This window comes from Epargyreus clarus, unplaced genomic scaffold (genome assembly GCF_041222505.1).
Source record: "Epargyreus clarus isolate Ecla_fem2 unplaced genomic scaffold, WU_Ecla_fem_2.2 ptg000032l, whole genome shotgun sequence".
NCBI lineage: Eukaryota > Metazoa > Arthropoda > Insecta > Lepidoptera > Hesperiidae > Epargyreus > Epargyreus clarus.
The window spans coordinates 1,817,124-1,832,104 of NW_027332237.1; the positions used below are offsets into that span (position 1 = coordinate 1,817,124).

The 14,981-nt window shown below is 41.4% G+C and overlaps 2 protein-coding genes across 2 annotated transcripts; both read right to left on the reverse strand.

Annotated features, from left to right (window-relative positions):
• Window positions 1-753: 753 nt before the first annotated feature.
• Window positions 754-11,159, reverse strand: LOC140755099 (uncharacterized). Its single transcript, XM_073090297.1, has 12 exons — window positions 10,761-11,159; window positions 10,104-10,229; window positions 9,421-9,529; window positions 8,612-8,748; window positions 8,138-8,212; window positions 7,824-7,906; window positions 7,376-7,501; window positions 4,891-5,038; window positions 4,318-4,439; window positions 3,944-4,076; window positions 2,445-2,753; window positions 754-1,258 (listed from the first exon to the last, which is right to left on the reverse strand). Exons 1-12 carry the CDS (start codon window positions 10,798-10,800, stop codon window positions 1,050-1,052), a joined length of 1,617 nt encoding a protein of 538 aa, XP_072946398.1. The 5' UTR covers window positions 10,801-11,159; the 3' UTR covers window positions 754-1,049.
• A 383-nt stretch (window positions 11,160-11,542) lies between these two features.
• MED20 (Mediator complex subunit 20) lies at window positions 11,543-14,903 on the reverse strand. The gene is made up of 4 exons (XM_073090296.1): window positions 14,673-14,903; window positions 13,780-13,922; window positions 12,983-13,239; window positions 11,543-12,376 (listed from the first exon to the last, which is right to left on the reverse strand). Exons 1-4 carry the CDS (start codon window positions 14,732-14,734, stop codon window positions 12,167-12,169), a joined length of 672 nt encoding a protein of 223 aa, XP_072946397.1. The 5' UTR covers window positions 14,735-14,903; the 3' UTR covers window positions 11,543-12,166.
• Between the last annotated feature and the right edge of the window lie 78 nt (window positions 14,904-14,981).

Here is a 14,981-nt window from a genome sequence, read left to right on the forward strand (position 1 = left end):
AGCTCTTTTTCAATAAAACCATAGGTTATTTTACATTCTGCACCATTTGGGTTTCCGTTTCCAAATCCTTAGTGGTCGTGCCGGAATGGTCCTCGAGTGAGTTCAGACTGTCTTCTTACTACTTATTCTTAGAATATACCTACAGATAGTTAACACTAGCATGTCGATGCCACGAAAATTATTTTATTTTACAGAATTACCGATCTTTACAGTATTTTCTATCAAAAACCTCCGGTTATTTCATATCCTGCACCGTTGTGGTTTCCATTTCCGGTTCCTTAGTGGTCGTTGTCGAAGTGGTCCTGGAGCGAGTCTACTGTGTGACCATCTTCTTTCTCCTTATCTTTAGATAACAGCTACATATAGTTAACACTAGCATGTCCCTGTGACAGACCTATCATAATTGTTACAAAATTACTAACAATCTTGGGTTATATCGCATCTTGCACTGTAGTGGTCTCCACTGCCGGCGTAGTGGTCGTGGTCAGAATGGTCCTGGAGCGAGTTTCGACCATCTTCTTGCTCCTTATCTATAGATTATACTTATAGATAGTATACACTAACCTGTCTTTAGATTATACTTATAGATAGTATACACTAACCTGTCGGTGACACAAACCCATAATTTTTACAAAAATTACAAACAATCTTGGGTTATTTCGCAGTCTGCACCGTAGTGGTCTCCACCGCCGGTTCCGTAGTGGTCGCGATCGTGGTCGTGGTCTTGTAGCGAGTTCTGACCATCTCCTTGCTCCTTATCTTTAGATTATACCTACAGATAGCTAACACTAGGATGTCCGTGACACAAACCCATATTTTTTACAAAAATCACAAACAATATCGGGTTATTTCGCATCTTGCACCGTCGTGGTCTCCACTGACGGTTCCGTAGTGGTCGCGATCGTGGTCGTGGTCGGGGTGGTCTTGGAGCGCGTTCTGACCATCTTCTTGCTCCTTATCTTTAAATTATACCTACAGATAGCTAACATTAGCAAGGCGGTGACTCGAAACACGTTTTTTTTATCGATCTGTTCACAAATGGCTTCCTGTTATTTCGCATCCTGCACCGTCGTGGTCTCCACTGCCGGCTCCGTAGTGGTCGCGATCGTGGTCGTGGTCGGGGTGGTCTTGGAGCGGGTTCTAGCCGGCTTCTTGCTGCGGCGGATGGTAGTTCTGGTGGTCATCACCGCAGACTCCGTGGTCGTGGTCTGTTTGTATATGTATCCAGACACCTCCGGCCTCTCTTCTTGTTCATCCTCTGAAATATTCAATTAATATATTAGTTTAGGCGGTCCTCCACGGTACGGTTTGCACGGACGGTCTTGCCACAGATGTGCAAGATGTGGAATGAACTTCATCCTGAGGTATTCCCGGAGCGAAATAGCTCTCCTTCAAAGCCGGCGATGCATCGGCGACTCCTCTGGTGTTGCAAATGTTCATAGGCGACGTTAACTACTTTCCATCAGGTAGCACGTCTGCTTTATCGTTAGATTCAAATATATAAAAAGAAAAGAAAAGTTTACATATTCCGCCGATTCATGATCCTAATAGTAGTGATAGCTTAAAATAATTAAAATTACTTTGTAGGTCGCTTTCTGCAAAAGCGACATTAGCCAACCTCATGGTGTCGATTTTAGATGTCGGTGTTACTAAATCCACGTATAATTATTGCCGAAACGCGCTAAAAGAAGATAAGGGAACGTACCCATACAACGTATCACGTTTTTACAACTTTACCCCTCTGCCTTACCGCCCCTACCCCCTCAGCATTTGCTAAGACCCCCCTTGAGTTCTCTAGTAGTACTTCAGAAGTGGTTAAAATATTCTTTTTACCAACCAATCGTTTTAAAATATATATTTTGGCTTGCGCAGGAACTTACTCTACTAAAGTAGAAGTATTCTTTTCTTTTATTCACATTTTTTTCTCATTTACTATGTGACGAAAACCTAAGACCACCCCCCGTCGCTGGGGTAATTTTACAGACAAGCGTGGTATTTTTACAGACCCCCTCCCCTAAAAGGGTGACGTTGTATTTTTTTTTAATATAGGAGTACCAGACAAGCATGCAGTCCACCTGATGGTCAGTGGCTACTGCCGCCCATGGACATCTGTAATCAACCCCAGATGAGATAAGATATTCCTGCCTAAGGTCGGCCACAGATGCGCCGCTACCCCTGAGGACTAAGCGAAAACGCCTCGGAAGAGTATGTCTCCCTACCACCACCCATCAAACCAGAACACAGCATTGCTTAACACTGGTGTTATAAGGCAGAAATAGATGTGGCGGTGGTGCCGCCGGAGTCGAGCTACAAAGGGTTCTCCACCTTCAAACGGATACACATTTCATAGATTGTTTTTAGCAACCCCGCCCCCCTTTAAGCCGCTAAAGTAAAAATCCACTCATAATTATTGCCCAAACGCTAAAACAATTTCAAAAACAAACCTGACTGTGTCTTCTTCGGTTTCTTGGTGGTACTCGACCACGTAGCATTATCAAACTCAGTAGTGGTCCATATATCGAACTCTGGTACCCACATCTTCTTATCTAGTGGCTCAAAACCGAAGTTAGTTTCGAAGAACGGCCCTCTGTATTCAACGGGCTGCATAGTAAAGTCCTCGTAATACGTTCCCTCCTCCCATTTCCACTCTTGGATGTCTAATAACGTGAGGTTCTTCTTCCAACCCCACGCAAACATTTCGAAGCAGCACTTTTCGGAAAACATCAGATACACTGATATTTCGAATGACGATCCTGAAAATTTAAGTTTTTTTTAAGTTAAGATTGATTTGAAAATAACTTATTGGACGTAACACAATAGCATAAAAAAATTAACAAAAAGAATACAATTTTAAACCGAAAATATCTCCACTCAGCTTTAATGTTTCAGGTGACCGTTGTCACCTGCAACGCTGGTATTCTGTGGAGCGTGCGCGTACCGTGGTACCGTGCGCGAGTGATACGTGTATACGTGTGTGTGTGTGTGTGTGTGTATGTGTGTGTGTACGTACGTGCATGTCTGTGTGTGAACAAATGTGTGAGAGTATGAGTGTGAATACGAATGAAACAATCGAAGGAAAGGCTTGAAGGTGGTAGAACCTTTTGTGGTTCAACTCCGGCGGCACCACAGCCACACCTATTTCTGCCTCATAACAACAGTGTTAAACGCTGCTGTGTTCTGGTGTGAAGGGTGTGGTAAGGGAGACATACTATGCCGAAGCGTTCCAACTTAGTCCTCAAGAATAGCGGCGCATCTGTGGCTGACCTCAGGTAAGGAATATCTAATCCAATCTGGGGTTGATTACAGATGTCCATGGGCAGTAGCCACTTACCATCAGGTGGACTGCATGCTCGTCTGCTACTCCTGTTATAAAAAAAAGTAAATTATTAAACATAATTTTTAGGTAAGTATAGTAGGTAAGGTAGAGTATTTAAGAAGTTCTGCGTTTTAATGGAAGGGTGTGGATGTCAGCCTAATGAAGAAAACGACAGTCTTAAGCCCACTCCACATTCTCGCGAGAAAGTTATATATCAATGACGTAAATACTAACCTTTATACCTGTAACAAGGCAGTTCCCGTTGCCGAAGTTGTATATAAATAACGTCAATGCTACCCTTTACACCTACAGCAGGGCGGATCATATTGCCAAAGTTGTATATAAATGACGTCAATGCTAACCTTTATAGAGTCCGCGCCAAACTGCTAGTCCGCTCCGAGTATAGAAACGAGTCGCGTCGCAACAGCAAATTGTAGATATCAGCGGGACGAAGACAGCGCGGACCCGAGCATACTCCGCAGTTTGTATGCCCTTACATTACGGGGTATATCTAACTAAACCTGTGCACACTACACTTCAGAGCGGACTAGAAGTTTGGCGGGGACTATACCTGTAACAGGGTGGATCCCGTTGCCAAAGTGGTATATAAATGTGATGAACACTAACCTCTATACCGATAGCAGGGTGGATCATACGAAGCCCGGGGACAGTAGTGCTTGATGCGCATCTCGGAGACGGCCGAGGCGTTTACCAGCTGCAGCGTCAGACAAGAATACTCTACGTTCTCGAAGATCGACATCTGGAATCACATAAATTCAATAATTGGCCAAGTGCGAGTAAAACTCGCATACACAAATTTCCGTACAAGCAACATTTTCATTATTTTTTATTTTTAGTATTTTTTATCATTATGATTGGCATGGATTGACATGGTTTAAAAAAGCGGAAAACGCCCAAAAATAGCTGTTTTATGTATGGCAACCCCTATTTATTATTAAGATTTATTAGTTATAGCATTTGTTTTTATAAAAATGGCGTACATTATACGTAAGAAACTGATACTGATTGTTGTCTGTACGCAGCACTATCATCTCACGGAACACCAGATTGATCTTCTCTTCAGGATCGCAAGCGCCGAACCGTTGGTACGCATTGCTGCCACCTGGAACATTAAGGAGTACTTAATAATTGGCCTATTTGGGGGCTTTTGGGTCCAAAAACGACTGAAAAAGAACCAAAGCAGAATTCAACAAATAAAACGCTAAAAAATATAGGACACGCAACTCCGTTCGTGTATGTGTTACATAGGCGCAAGGAATAAAATAATATGTGTTACCACGGCGTGCGTCACTTGATCCTACGTTTAAAATGGCGTCACAACTTAGTTCCACGCTAAAAATATGTGTTACACAGAAACGCGCAACATCGTCACACGATTAAAATTATGTGTTACATTGGCACACACTAATATTCGAACGGATCTACCACACCTATTTTTGCCTTTAAAACAGCTGCTATTCTGATTTGAAGAGTATGGTAAAAGCGAAACTTACAAGAAACCTATCAATTTAGTCGAATAATATTTTAGCAAGTAGCATTAAAAATAAACTTACTTCGCAAGACATATTTCTGTTTGGATATCTTGGAGATGGTGATCTGCCTGAACTTGGAGAGGGAGTCGGTGACCCAGGGGTAGTAGCTCATCATGTCCAGGTAGCGGGATGGCGCGCCACACCCTGGCCCTCTCACCCCTAAACCCAACTGTAGAAATATAAAAATATAATGACTAGAATTAATAACTTTTTACTATTATAATAGCCATAGGATGGAAAGAGATCGATATATGTAGTTCAACGTCGCAGCGAAAACAGCAGAAGCTAACGACACAACAGAAATAAATCGCACCTTAAATACTTCGCTGCTGTGTTCCTATTTGAAGGGTGTGGTAAAGGAGACAGACTTTTCCGAGGCGTTCCATCTTAGTCCTCAGGGGTAGCGGCGCATCTGTGGCCGACCTCAGGTAGGAATATGTAATTCAATCTGGGGTTGATTCCAGATGTCCATGGGCGGCAGTAGCCACTTACCATCGGGTGGACTGCATGCTCGTCTGCTACTCTTCTTTACCCTTTCCCAAAGCGATACTTGTAGGGCGGCAAAATTACACAATTTGCCCGTGTGCCTTAAGTGTCTATTGGTACGGTATCAGTTGACACCACATAATGTACATTAGAAATGTAATTGGTAGCTTTTTGGTTAGAGCGGGATGCCAATTGTCAGTTTATATTATGCATATTGTTTTATTAGAACAATGTTAATCGCTGTCGTGTTTCGCTTTGATGGGTCTGGTATCTCTTATCGTTCCGCAACCGATTACAGAACCTTCAAGGGGACTGTTCATGCTACTTCTATATAAGTATAAGGTATTAAGTTAATAAGCACGATTAAAGTCTATCCAGGTTAGTACTATTTCAGCCTAATAACAGAAGTAAGCGCTGCTTTGTTTTGGTTTGAAGAGTATGGTAAGGATACATACTTTTCTGGGGCATAGTAATGCCCCAGAAAAGGAGGAGTACCTCAGGGATAGCGGGGCATCAGTGGGCGACATCTGTCATTTAATTTTATCTGGGCTTGATTACGGATGTCCACAGGCGGCAGTATCCACTTACCATCAGATGGACTACATGCTCGTATGCTATATTTTTATTATATAAAAAATATCTTCACTAACTTACTCGTGTATCTCCCTCTCAACTTCAGTTTGGCTCGCTCGATCACACTTTTAGTAACTTTCATCACGCATTCACTAGCTTACTTCCCAAATCAGTCGTGTACAGCTGACGCGTGACGTCACACATGGGTGGGTGTGTGTGTTGCGTACCAGCATCCAGCGCCCCCACACATCGCGCGCGGCGAGCACGGCGCCGGCCGCCCACACGCACGGCGCGTCCTCGCGCAGCTGACGCGTGACGTCACACATGGGTGGGTGTGTGTGTTGCGTACCAGCATCCAGCGCCCCCACACATCGCGCGCGGCGAGCACGGCGCCGGCCGCCCACACGCACGGCGCGTCCTCGCGCAGCTGACGCGTGACGTCACACATGGGTGGGTGTGTGTGTTGCGTACCAGCATCCAGCGCCCCCACACATCGCGCGCGGCGAGCACGGCGCCGGCCGCCCACACGCACGGCGCGTCCTCGCGCAGCTGACGCGTGACGTCACACATGGGTGGGTGTGTGTGTTGCGTACCAGCATCCAGCGCCCCCACACATCGCGCGCGGCGAGCACGGCGCCGGCCGCCCACACGCACGGCGCGTCCTCGCGCAGCTGACGCGTGACGTCACACATGGGTGGGTGTGTGTGTTGCGTACCAGCATCCAGCGCCCCCACACATCGCGCGCGGCGAGCACGGCGCCGGCCGCCCACACGCACGGCGCGTCCTCGCGCAGCTGACGCGTGACGTCACACATGGGTGGGTGTGTGTGTTGCGTACCAGCATCCAGCGCCCCCACACATCGCGCGCGGCGAGCACGGCGCCGGCCGCCCACACGCACGGCGCGTCCTCGCGCAGCTGACGCGTGACGTCACACATGGGTGGGTGTGTGTGTTGCGTACCAGCATCCAGCGCCCCCACACATCGCGCGCGGCGAGCACGGCGCCGGCCGCCCACACGCACGGCGCGTCCTCGCGCAGCTGACGCGTGACGTCACACATGGGTGGGTGTGTGTGTTGCGTACCAGCATCCAGCGCCCCCACACATCGCGCGCGGCGAGCACGGCGCCGGCCGCCCACACGCACGGCGCGTCCTCGCGCAGCTGACGCGTGACGTCACACATGGGTGGGTGTGTGTGTTGCGTACCAGCATCCAGCGCCCCCACACATCGCGCGCGGCGAGCACGGCGCCGGCCGCCCACACGCACGGCGCGTCCTCGCGCAGCTGACGCGTGACGTCACACATGGGTGGGTGTGTGTGTTGCGTACCAGCATCCAGCGCCCCCACACATCGCGCGCGGCGAGCACGGCGCCGGCCGCCCACACGCACGGCGCGTCCTCGCGCAGCTGACGCGTGACGTCACACATGGGTGGGTGTGTGTGTTGCGTACCAGCATCCAGCGCCCCCACACATCGCGCGCGGCGAGCACGGCGCCGGCCGCCCACACGCACGGCGCGTCCTCGCGCAGCTGCACCGCGCACGTCACGTGCGGGGGCCGCATGCGCGCCGCGTACAACTGACGCGTGACGTCACACAATTACAAATAAATAAATTCATTCATTCATTTAAATATATAAAAAAGAAAAAAAATAATAATATACACTGTGATATTTTCAAGTGTGCGTGAATGGCCTGATTCGAAGCTATAAGGGATAGTGAAAGAATTGATAATAACTATAGACACATTCTAGTTTTAAAAATGCTTCTTTTGCAAGAAACACTATTTGTACAACCTTAACACTTGTACTTATAATAATTAATTAGTAAATCAAGATTTAATCGTTATATGGCATAAGTATCTAAATAAATATTTATAGTTGAACGAATAAACAACTTACATTAGCTCTGACATAAAACTCTTTACAAAGACTTGCGGGGACATGCGACACCGAAATAACTTGTTTCTCTAGAGTATTGTACTCTGAAAAAAATCAATATAAATGTTTAAAAAATTTTGATCAATTTTAACGACTCGAATAATATAGCGATTATGATACTTTGGTAATTCATATCGCTAATTACCAGTTAATCTTCATATTGCCTAAAATTTTGCCGCCCCACAAAAAATGCCGCTCGCGATAAGTAATCCCCGCTAAGTAAGCCACGCTTTTGTATATATAAATATTATTCAGATTTATGATACAAAACTCACCTTCATTAAACTTAAAGATATAAAATTCAGGATTTCTCAAAAACTGCGGCGGCGGGCATAGTGGCCTTATTGACCCTGTAAATAGTAAAAAAAAATAAAGTTACACATCGTTGCCAACAAAACTTCTTTGAAAAATGCAATATCAACTAACCAAAATAATAGTATAGATTATAAATATCGGTGTGCGCTCGCATTGTAAAATAACACTCTCAATTTTTTTCCGAATTGCACCAAGAGAAGGATAACTTCAAAAAGCATATATTATTCAATATTAAGGAACTCAAATTTGACTACCGTAGATAAGTTGTACCATTATACACTTTTACATTATTGAAAACAAAATCTTTTTCGTTCTTAAATATCTGAATATCGTTTTTACCCCCAAAAGACTAGAGCATCATTGCTAGACATAGAGGTAAAAAAATATTCTAAAACTCACTCTATGGTCCGTCAAGCCAACAATACAATACTCACCAAAACGCACAGGGTCCTTCAGTTGCACCAACGCAACAGTATTGTAACTCTCCTCATACTCTGGGTGCAGTACGTAGTTCCTCACCCTACGCCCAGGAGCCCTCCAGTTCTCACCGAGAAGCACTCTAGCATTGCTTCTGAAGATATGAAATAATTTAATTGAAAATAATTTTAGCATAAAGAAGTAACGTAGTTTTAGACCTAATTTTAGTAGTTTTAGTAATATAATTGTACGGTCTTTGACCGCACATTGCTGACCACGCATTTACGCCAATCGTAGAAATGTTCAGTGCACTACGTGACGCGTACAAAACAAGACTATTACGCGAGTGTACTCACACTATCATTCAAACATCATATCAAATCATATTATCACGCAATAAACTTAATTTCTTACAAAACCTCATATCATTTCACAACTATCAAAAGGTGTCCCCGACATCTTTATGGTCCTTCGAGCCGGATTGGACAAAAAATTGGTTATGATCTGAAGTGTAACCAAGTGTAATGCACCAGGCGTGGGGGACGTCCGCCTCGGGCGGCACTTTTTGGAGAGCGGCAAAATTTTCCAAATCACACATTTAATCGATCCTTATATTGTACATAAATCAATATCAGCAGAAAAATGGAAAATAAACTTAAGCTTTTTGTATTAAAAAAAAATTTAACGCTTATGATAAATAAGTTTTTTTTTATAATTAAAGTTGCGGGCGGGCGGCAAATATTACCTGTACTGCTAAGAGTCAATCTTCATGTACAATTTACAGACCCATAGTGTATGCCCCCATATACAATATCACTGATATTACCTAAAATTGTGTTTGGGCATCGGCCCAATATCTGCCGCCGCGGCAATCACGAATTCCTTCTGAATAAGAGCTACAGTAGTTACTGCTCTACTCTCGCCTATTTCACCATCTGAAAACAGGACAAAATACATCAATAATATAAATCATTCGATCGGTTAAATAAAATAAACTTTTCACAATCAGATTTATAAAATTGTTTTGGAATATAATTTTATGCAATAGTAGTAGGGAATGGGCGTACAGTGCACATGATGTTATTGCAACCTGTGGACATCTGTATCCACTTTCAGATAGCATGCCCTAGCAATCTTTTTTTCATATCCCACTGCTGGAAGCTGTTACTACTGATCGCCAAGAACGTATTTCAACAAAATTTGGTCGTCGTCACCAATAGGTTCACTGTCCCACTGCTGGGTACGGGTCTTCTCTCGGAATGAAAAGGATTAGACCATACTGCACCGGACTGGCCTTGTACGTATTAGTCGATTTCCACATATCTTTGAAAATTATTTTAAAGATCTTTCAGGTATGCAGCTATCCTCACGATCTTTTCCTTTACCGTTAAAGCTAGAGATAATTTATAATGCCCATTTAACTCTCAAACATCATAGGCATACATAGGATTCGAACCTGGGTCCCCTCGATTATTTTTTGTAACAATAGGTCAATAACGTAATACATACGATATGTGTAATAAAGTATCCCTACCCAGGGATACTGTGCGATCTCGACGTTGCCTTCAGTCACGTCTACGTCGTGATCTACGCCGCAATCTATGAAGTCTAGTTCGACACTAACTGTCGAAGGTACTGTGAAGGAATAATATAATAAAGGATATAAAAGACATGAACAACTTTTATTTGAATACTTTTTATTTATTAAGTCAATTAAGTAGTTATTAATGTTTTATTAATAATTGATCTATCCAATGCATACCAAAAGTTGATATTTGAGAATTTGTAGTAGGCAGAAATTGTCAAAATTGGATGGTTGGCAGCCAAAACATCGCTTCATTATTTAATAACAAGCTGAAGACAACGTGATGCAATCACTGAGATTGCATTAAAACTTTAATTGCAATCTCAGTGATTGCATCACTTTCGTTAATTTCATCACTAAAACTAAATTGTGCGACTTGTCCTTCCAGTTCCAGGTTCGATCCCCGGTCACACAAATATCTGAATAATGAATTAAGATTTCCGTTCTGATTTGAGATTAAGGATGCACCGCCAAGCATATCGTCAAACAATTATTGAAACATCATATTTACTTGTTCTTATCTTTTTTTTCATATAATTGCATTTATAAAACTAATCTACATATAAAAAAAAAGAACTCACCTTTTAAAACAACGATGAATAACAAGAATATCACATACATGTTTTCAATTCTTTTTATAATTGAAACATACGTACATATTACTAAAAATGTATTGTGTAGTTGTACTTTTGATTGCCCAATGCTAAATGATAGCTTGAATGAATCTGACTAAGATTATGTTTTCGGTTTATTGGTAAACAAAAATAAACAAATTTTAAACTCTGTTTATATTTAAAACAGGAGTACAAACGTAAATTGTTATAAAGTTTTGTTTACAAAATATCAAAAACAAAGTTTGTTTAAGTTGTCTTGTATGGTATGTGTAATTTGAGTTGTAATCTTAATACTTTTGTAAACTTTATTGATGTAAAGCGAATACGTAATAATTTAAAATACAATAATTCACTTTATAGTAGGTACTTTATGCAATCCACTTGATGGTAAGTGGCTACTGCAGCTCCTGGACGTCTGTAATCAACTCCAGATAGTATTAGACCTACCTAAGGTCAGTCACAGATGTGTTGCTACCTCTGAAGACTAAGACTAGTCTCGTATGTCTCCCTTACCACACCCTTCAAACCAGAACACAGCAGCGCTTAACACTGCTGTTATAAGGCAGAAATAGGTGTGGCGGTGGTGCCACCGGAGTCGAACAAACGGTTGTAGGACCATTAAAACAGTAACAAATGATAATACTGAATTCAGAAAGGAATTTCGCAAGAAAATGCAGAAGTAATTTTACTTCGGAAGATAACCATTGTTTTAGCTTAATTAGATATTCCATAAATATTAAAACATTTTTATTTTAAAAATTGTTTATTACATACTCAATGTGAGTAATAAAATTAGCTTACTTAATTATACATAACAGTTTTATTCGTTTTGTAGTAATTTTTCAACAATTTCCGAAAACAACAAAGTATTACTGATAGTATGTAGTTTGTTGCTACAAAGAACTACTGGTCCGTTTTTGTACTACTTGTAAGAGTTCCATACCAAAAAGGAAATAATCAGAACCCTTTTAATAAGACTCTTTATCTGTCACAAGGCCCTATCTCTTCAGTTGACATTTTTACTAAGTGTCTATTACTATAACAACTACAATATCATAAATCGAAAAATATAAAAGTTGAAAACAAATCCCCATACAAGAAATCAATATTTTTCAGCGTTTTTCAAATTATCTTTAGAATCATAATTGGTAGATCTTAATTTTTTACAACATGTGTACTGCATACTTAATTCTGTAGAATATCTGTTAAAATAGCAAATACTAAAAACAAAATATGCGGGAAAAATATAAAAATAAATGTTTATATTGGCACGGAACCCTTCATTTGCGAGTTCAACTCACAATTTCGAAACCGTATCATATAACAAACCAAATATGTGAGATACAAAATTTGACATACGCTAAAACTTAAAACTACGCATTTCTCATTCCAGTAGTCTTTCTGTACGCACTAAAGTGTTCTAAATATTGGTAGACGGTATCAATTGGTGTATATATCTCGGTCATTCGGCTCAGGAGGTGCTGTGGTGGCTGTACGGGAACAGAGGGTCCAAGAAGACCCTGTAGGAACTCTCGGAGAAGACCCCATACTGCATTCGCCATTACACATGGTCGATATTCCACCTAGAAAAAAAACATTTTTTTAGACATTTGTTTATTAAATATAGAGCAGCTTTTGTACTTCTTGGCGCGTTTGGGTAATGAGAGTAAATTTTTAGAACACTGACACCCAAACTCAAAACCATAAAGTTAGCTAGTAAATAACAAAATAGTCGCATATATCACATTGATGTAATAGATTACTTTATACAGTAATTTTAAAGTGGTTTTATAAACTTTTATGGGTAGCTAATATATCACTACATATGAAAAGACCGCGTGGCGGAGCGGGTCGTACAGGTCTGACGTGCAGAGGGTCCTGGGTTCGATCCCCGGCTAGACAGACATCTAAATGATGAATTTAGATTTCTATTTCTGGGTCTGGGTGTTCGTGTACCTGTCTATGTGTGTGTGTCCAATGGCACCCACGATACAGGGAATCCTAGTGTGGGGCTGTGAGTGTAGAAAGTGTTAGCGTTAAAAATTTTTAATATTAGCATAAAAATACAACACTATATGACTTCTATATATGTTCTTATTTTAGCTGATAATAAAAAGGGTTTGTATGTTAATAACATACTGAACAAAATTTATAAACACTATAGCAATTCAAAAAACTATAATACACACCTCTATCAGCACACCTTTGAATGTCTGATTCATTGTAACCGACCCCAGCTTCACACAAAAATCACCGAGCTCGAACCTGGGACCTTTGCTCTCTATCTTTGTCTGCTTTTTTGATGTATAATTGTGTGAAAGCTTCATCATGAGCAAGTCGAAGAGTCCATCAGCTATGACGTGTAGAGTTTTGCTTCCACTTTCCAGGATCGAAAAGACAGATGCTGGATTCTCAGAGTTATGGAGTATGTGTACTGTTTTTGTGCCTGAAAATGTATTTATTACAAGCTTTTATGTAATATGCCTTGTTATTTCATATGTATGTGAGAATCAAACCTTGTAACAGAATTTTAAATCAGCTAACCCCAAGTGACTGAGCTAAATACTGAAATATGGTGGACCCACAGTACAACAGACCATTTATATTTTTAGGCAACATTATGATGTGGGTGTCAAATGAAAGTTTAATGAGAAGAATATGAAAACCAAATTGTGTTCTACAAGCCTACTTTGACACCTAATATATTTGCTACAAATGCGTTAATACCCCCTGAGAACTAAGTTGAGTCACCTCTTATATATTTTTTTATATATAAGAGTAGCAAATAAGCATGTAGTCCACCAGATGGTAAATGGCTACTGCCACCCATTGACAACTGGAGTCTAACTACAGGAGGGTTCTACTTTAAAACATTTAAGTGTTCCTTTACCAATACTTTAGACTAGCTTAAACCTGATGTTAAAAGGCAGAAATAGATGTTACCATGCCACATAAAAAATGTAGTCTTTATTCAAATAAGTCTTACCCATCTGTGGATGTGATAAGTAGCTCTCGCAGTCCACCAAGAACTGGCCTTGCTGAGTAGCACCCAGGGCCATTATCCTCTTGGTGAGCAACTCTATCACAAATGTCCCTGTACTGTTCTCTGGGACTGGGTACTGCTGTAGGCTGGAACATAATACATAAATCATTGTAACACATAAATATATTGATGCTTGAAAGACTACCCGCCATTAATTAACGACTAAGCGCCATTGAGAATAATTTCAACAGTTATATGATCTCAAAATATTTACAAAAAAAATAAATAAACTCACCTAATTGTTGAATTGAAATAATTTTAACAGACATAGAAATATTTTCAATTCAACACCTATGTGCATTTTTTGGAAAAATTTAAAGTGCAAATCACTTGTACAGTACATCAAATGTTAGTTAGATCTGCTTTTCAATAACAGTTGAAAGGCATGAATTGAAGGTGGTTGAACCCTTTGTGGTTCGACTCCGGTGGCACCAGCACCGTACCCATTTCTGCCCAATAATAGCAGTGTTAAGCGCTGCTATATTCTGATTTGAAGAGTGTGGTAAGGCACACATACTTTTCCGAGACGTTTAGGAAATTATTCTCGCCGAAGCCGACCTCAGTTAGGACATCTGTCAACACCAGATAGGATAAGCCTATCTGGTGTTGACAGATGTCCATGGGCGGCCGTAGCCACATTCCATCAGGTGGACGGCATGCTCGTCAGCTACTCATGTATTATAAAAAAAAACTGATAATTATATGCTGCCCATTTGCTGCCAGATTTCATTACTACATTAATACATTAAATAAGACGATGAGGTATAGCAGGCTTAACAACAAGACTCTGAGATGCTACGACTGCTAATCTAAGTCAATATTATAAAGTTACTTACACAGTAACGCCCATACTGCCGGCTGTTTTAAAAAATTGGTCGTCTAGATTGGAATCGTACATACAGACGTTTTCTTCCCACACCGCCCGTGTATAACAATCGCTTGCTAGCTTGCAAGCGCTTATAATATAAATGTTACGTGTAATTTATTGAAAGTATTCCAATTCAATTCAATTAAATTGTTTATCAAACAAACCAACCACAGCAAACAGCAAACTGACAGTATACAAATCTGTCATCGTATTCATCGTAATCTATCTGTCAACTTCTGACTCCTGTCAATGTCAATTTAAATCTAAAATGTGATCA

Bases quoted from the DNA above. Each gene is read 5' to 3' on its own strand.
- LOC140755099 (XM_073090297.1), bottom strand. From the start codon at position 10,800: ATGTATGTGATATTCTTGTTATTCATCGTTGTTTTAAAAG. The intron at 2,754-3,943 runs GTTAGTGTTCAT...TTAAATTTTCAG, and splicing joins ACCCTGCTATCGGTATAGAG to GATCGTCATTCGAAATATCA. The intron at 1,259-2,444 runs GTTTGTTTTTGA...TGAATATTTCAG, and splicing joins ACCGAAGAAGACACAGTCAG to AGGATGAACAAGAAGAGAGG.
- MED20 (XM_073090296.1), bottom strand. From the start codon at position 14,734: ATGTACGATTCCAATCTAGACGACCAATTTTTTAAAACAGCCGGCAGT. The intron at 13,240-13,779 runs GTAAGACTTATT...ATACATTTTCAG, and splicing joins CTTATCACATCCACAGATGG to GCACAAAAACAGTACACATA. The intron at 12,377-12,982 runs GTGTGTATTATA...TTTTTTTTCTAG, and splicing joins TCAAAGGTGTGCTGATAGAG to GTGGAATATCGACCATGTGT.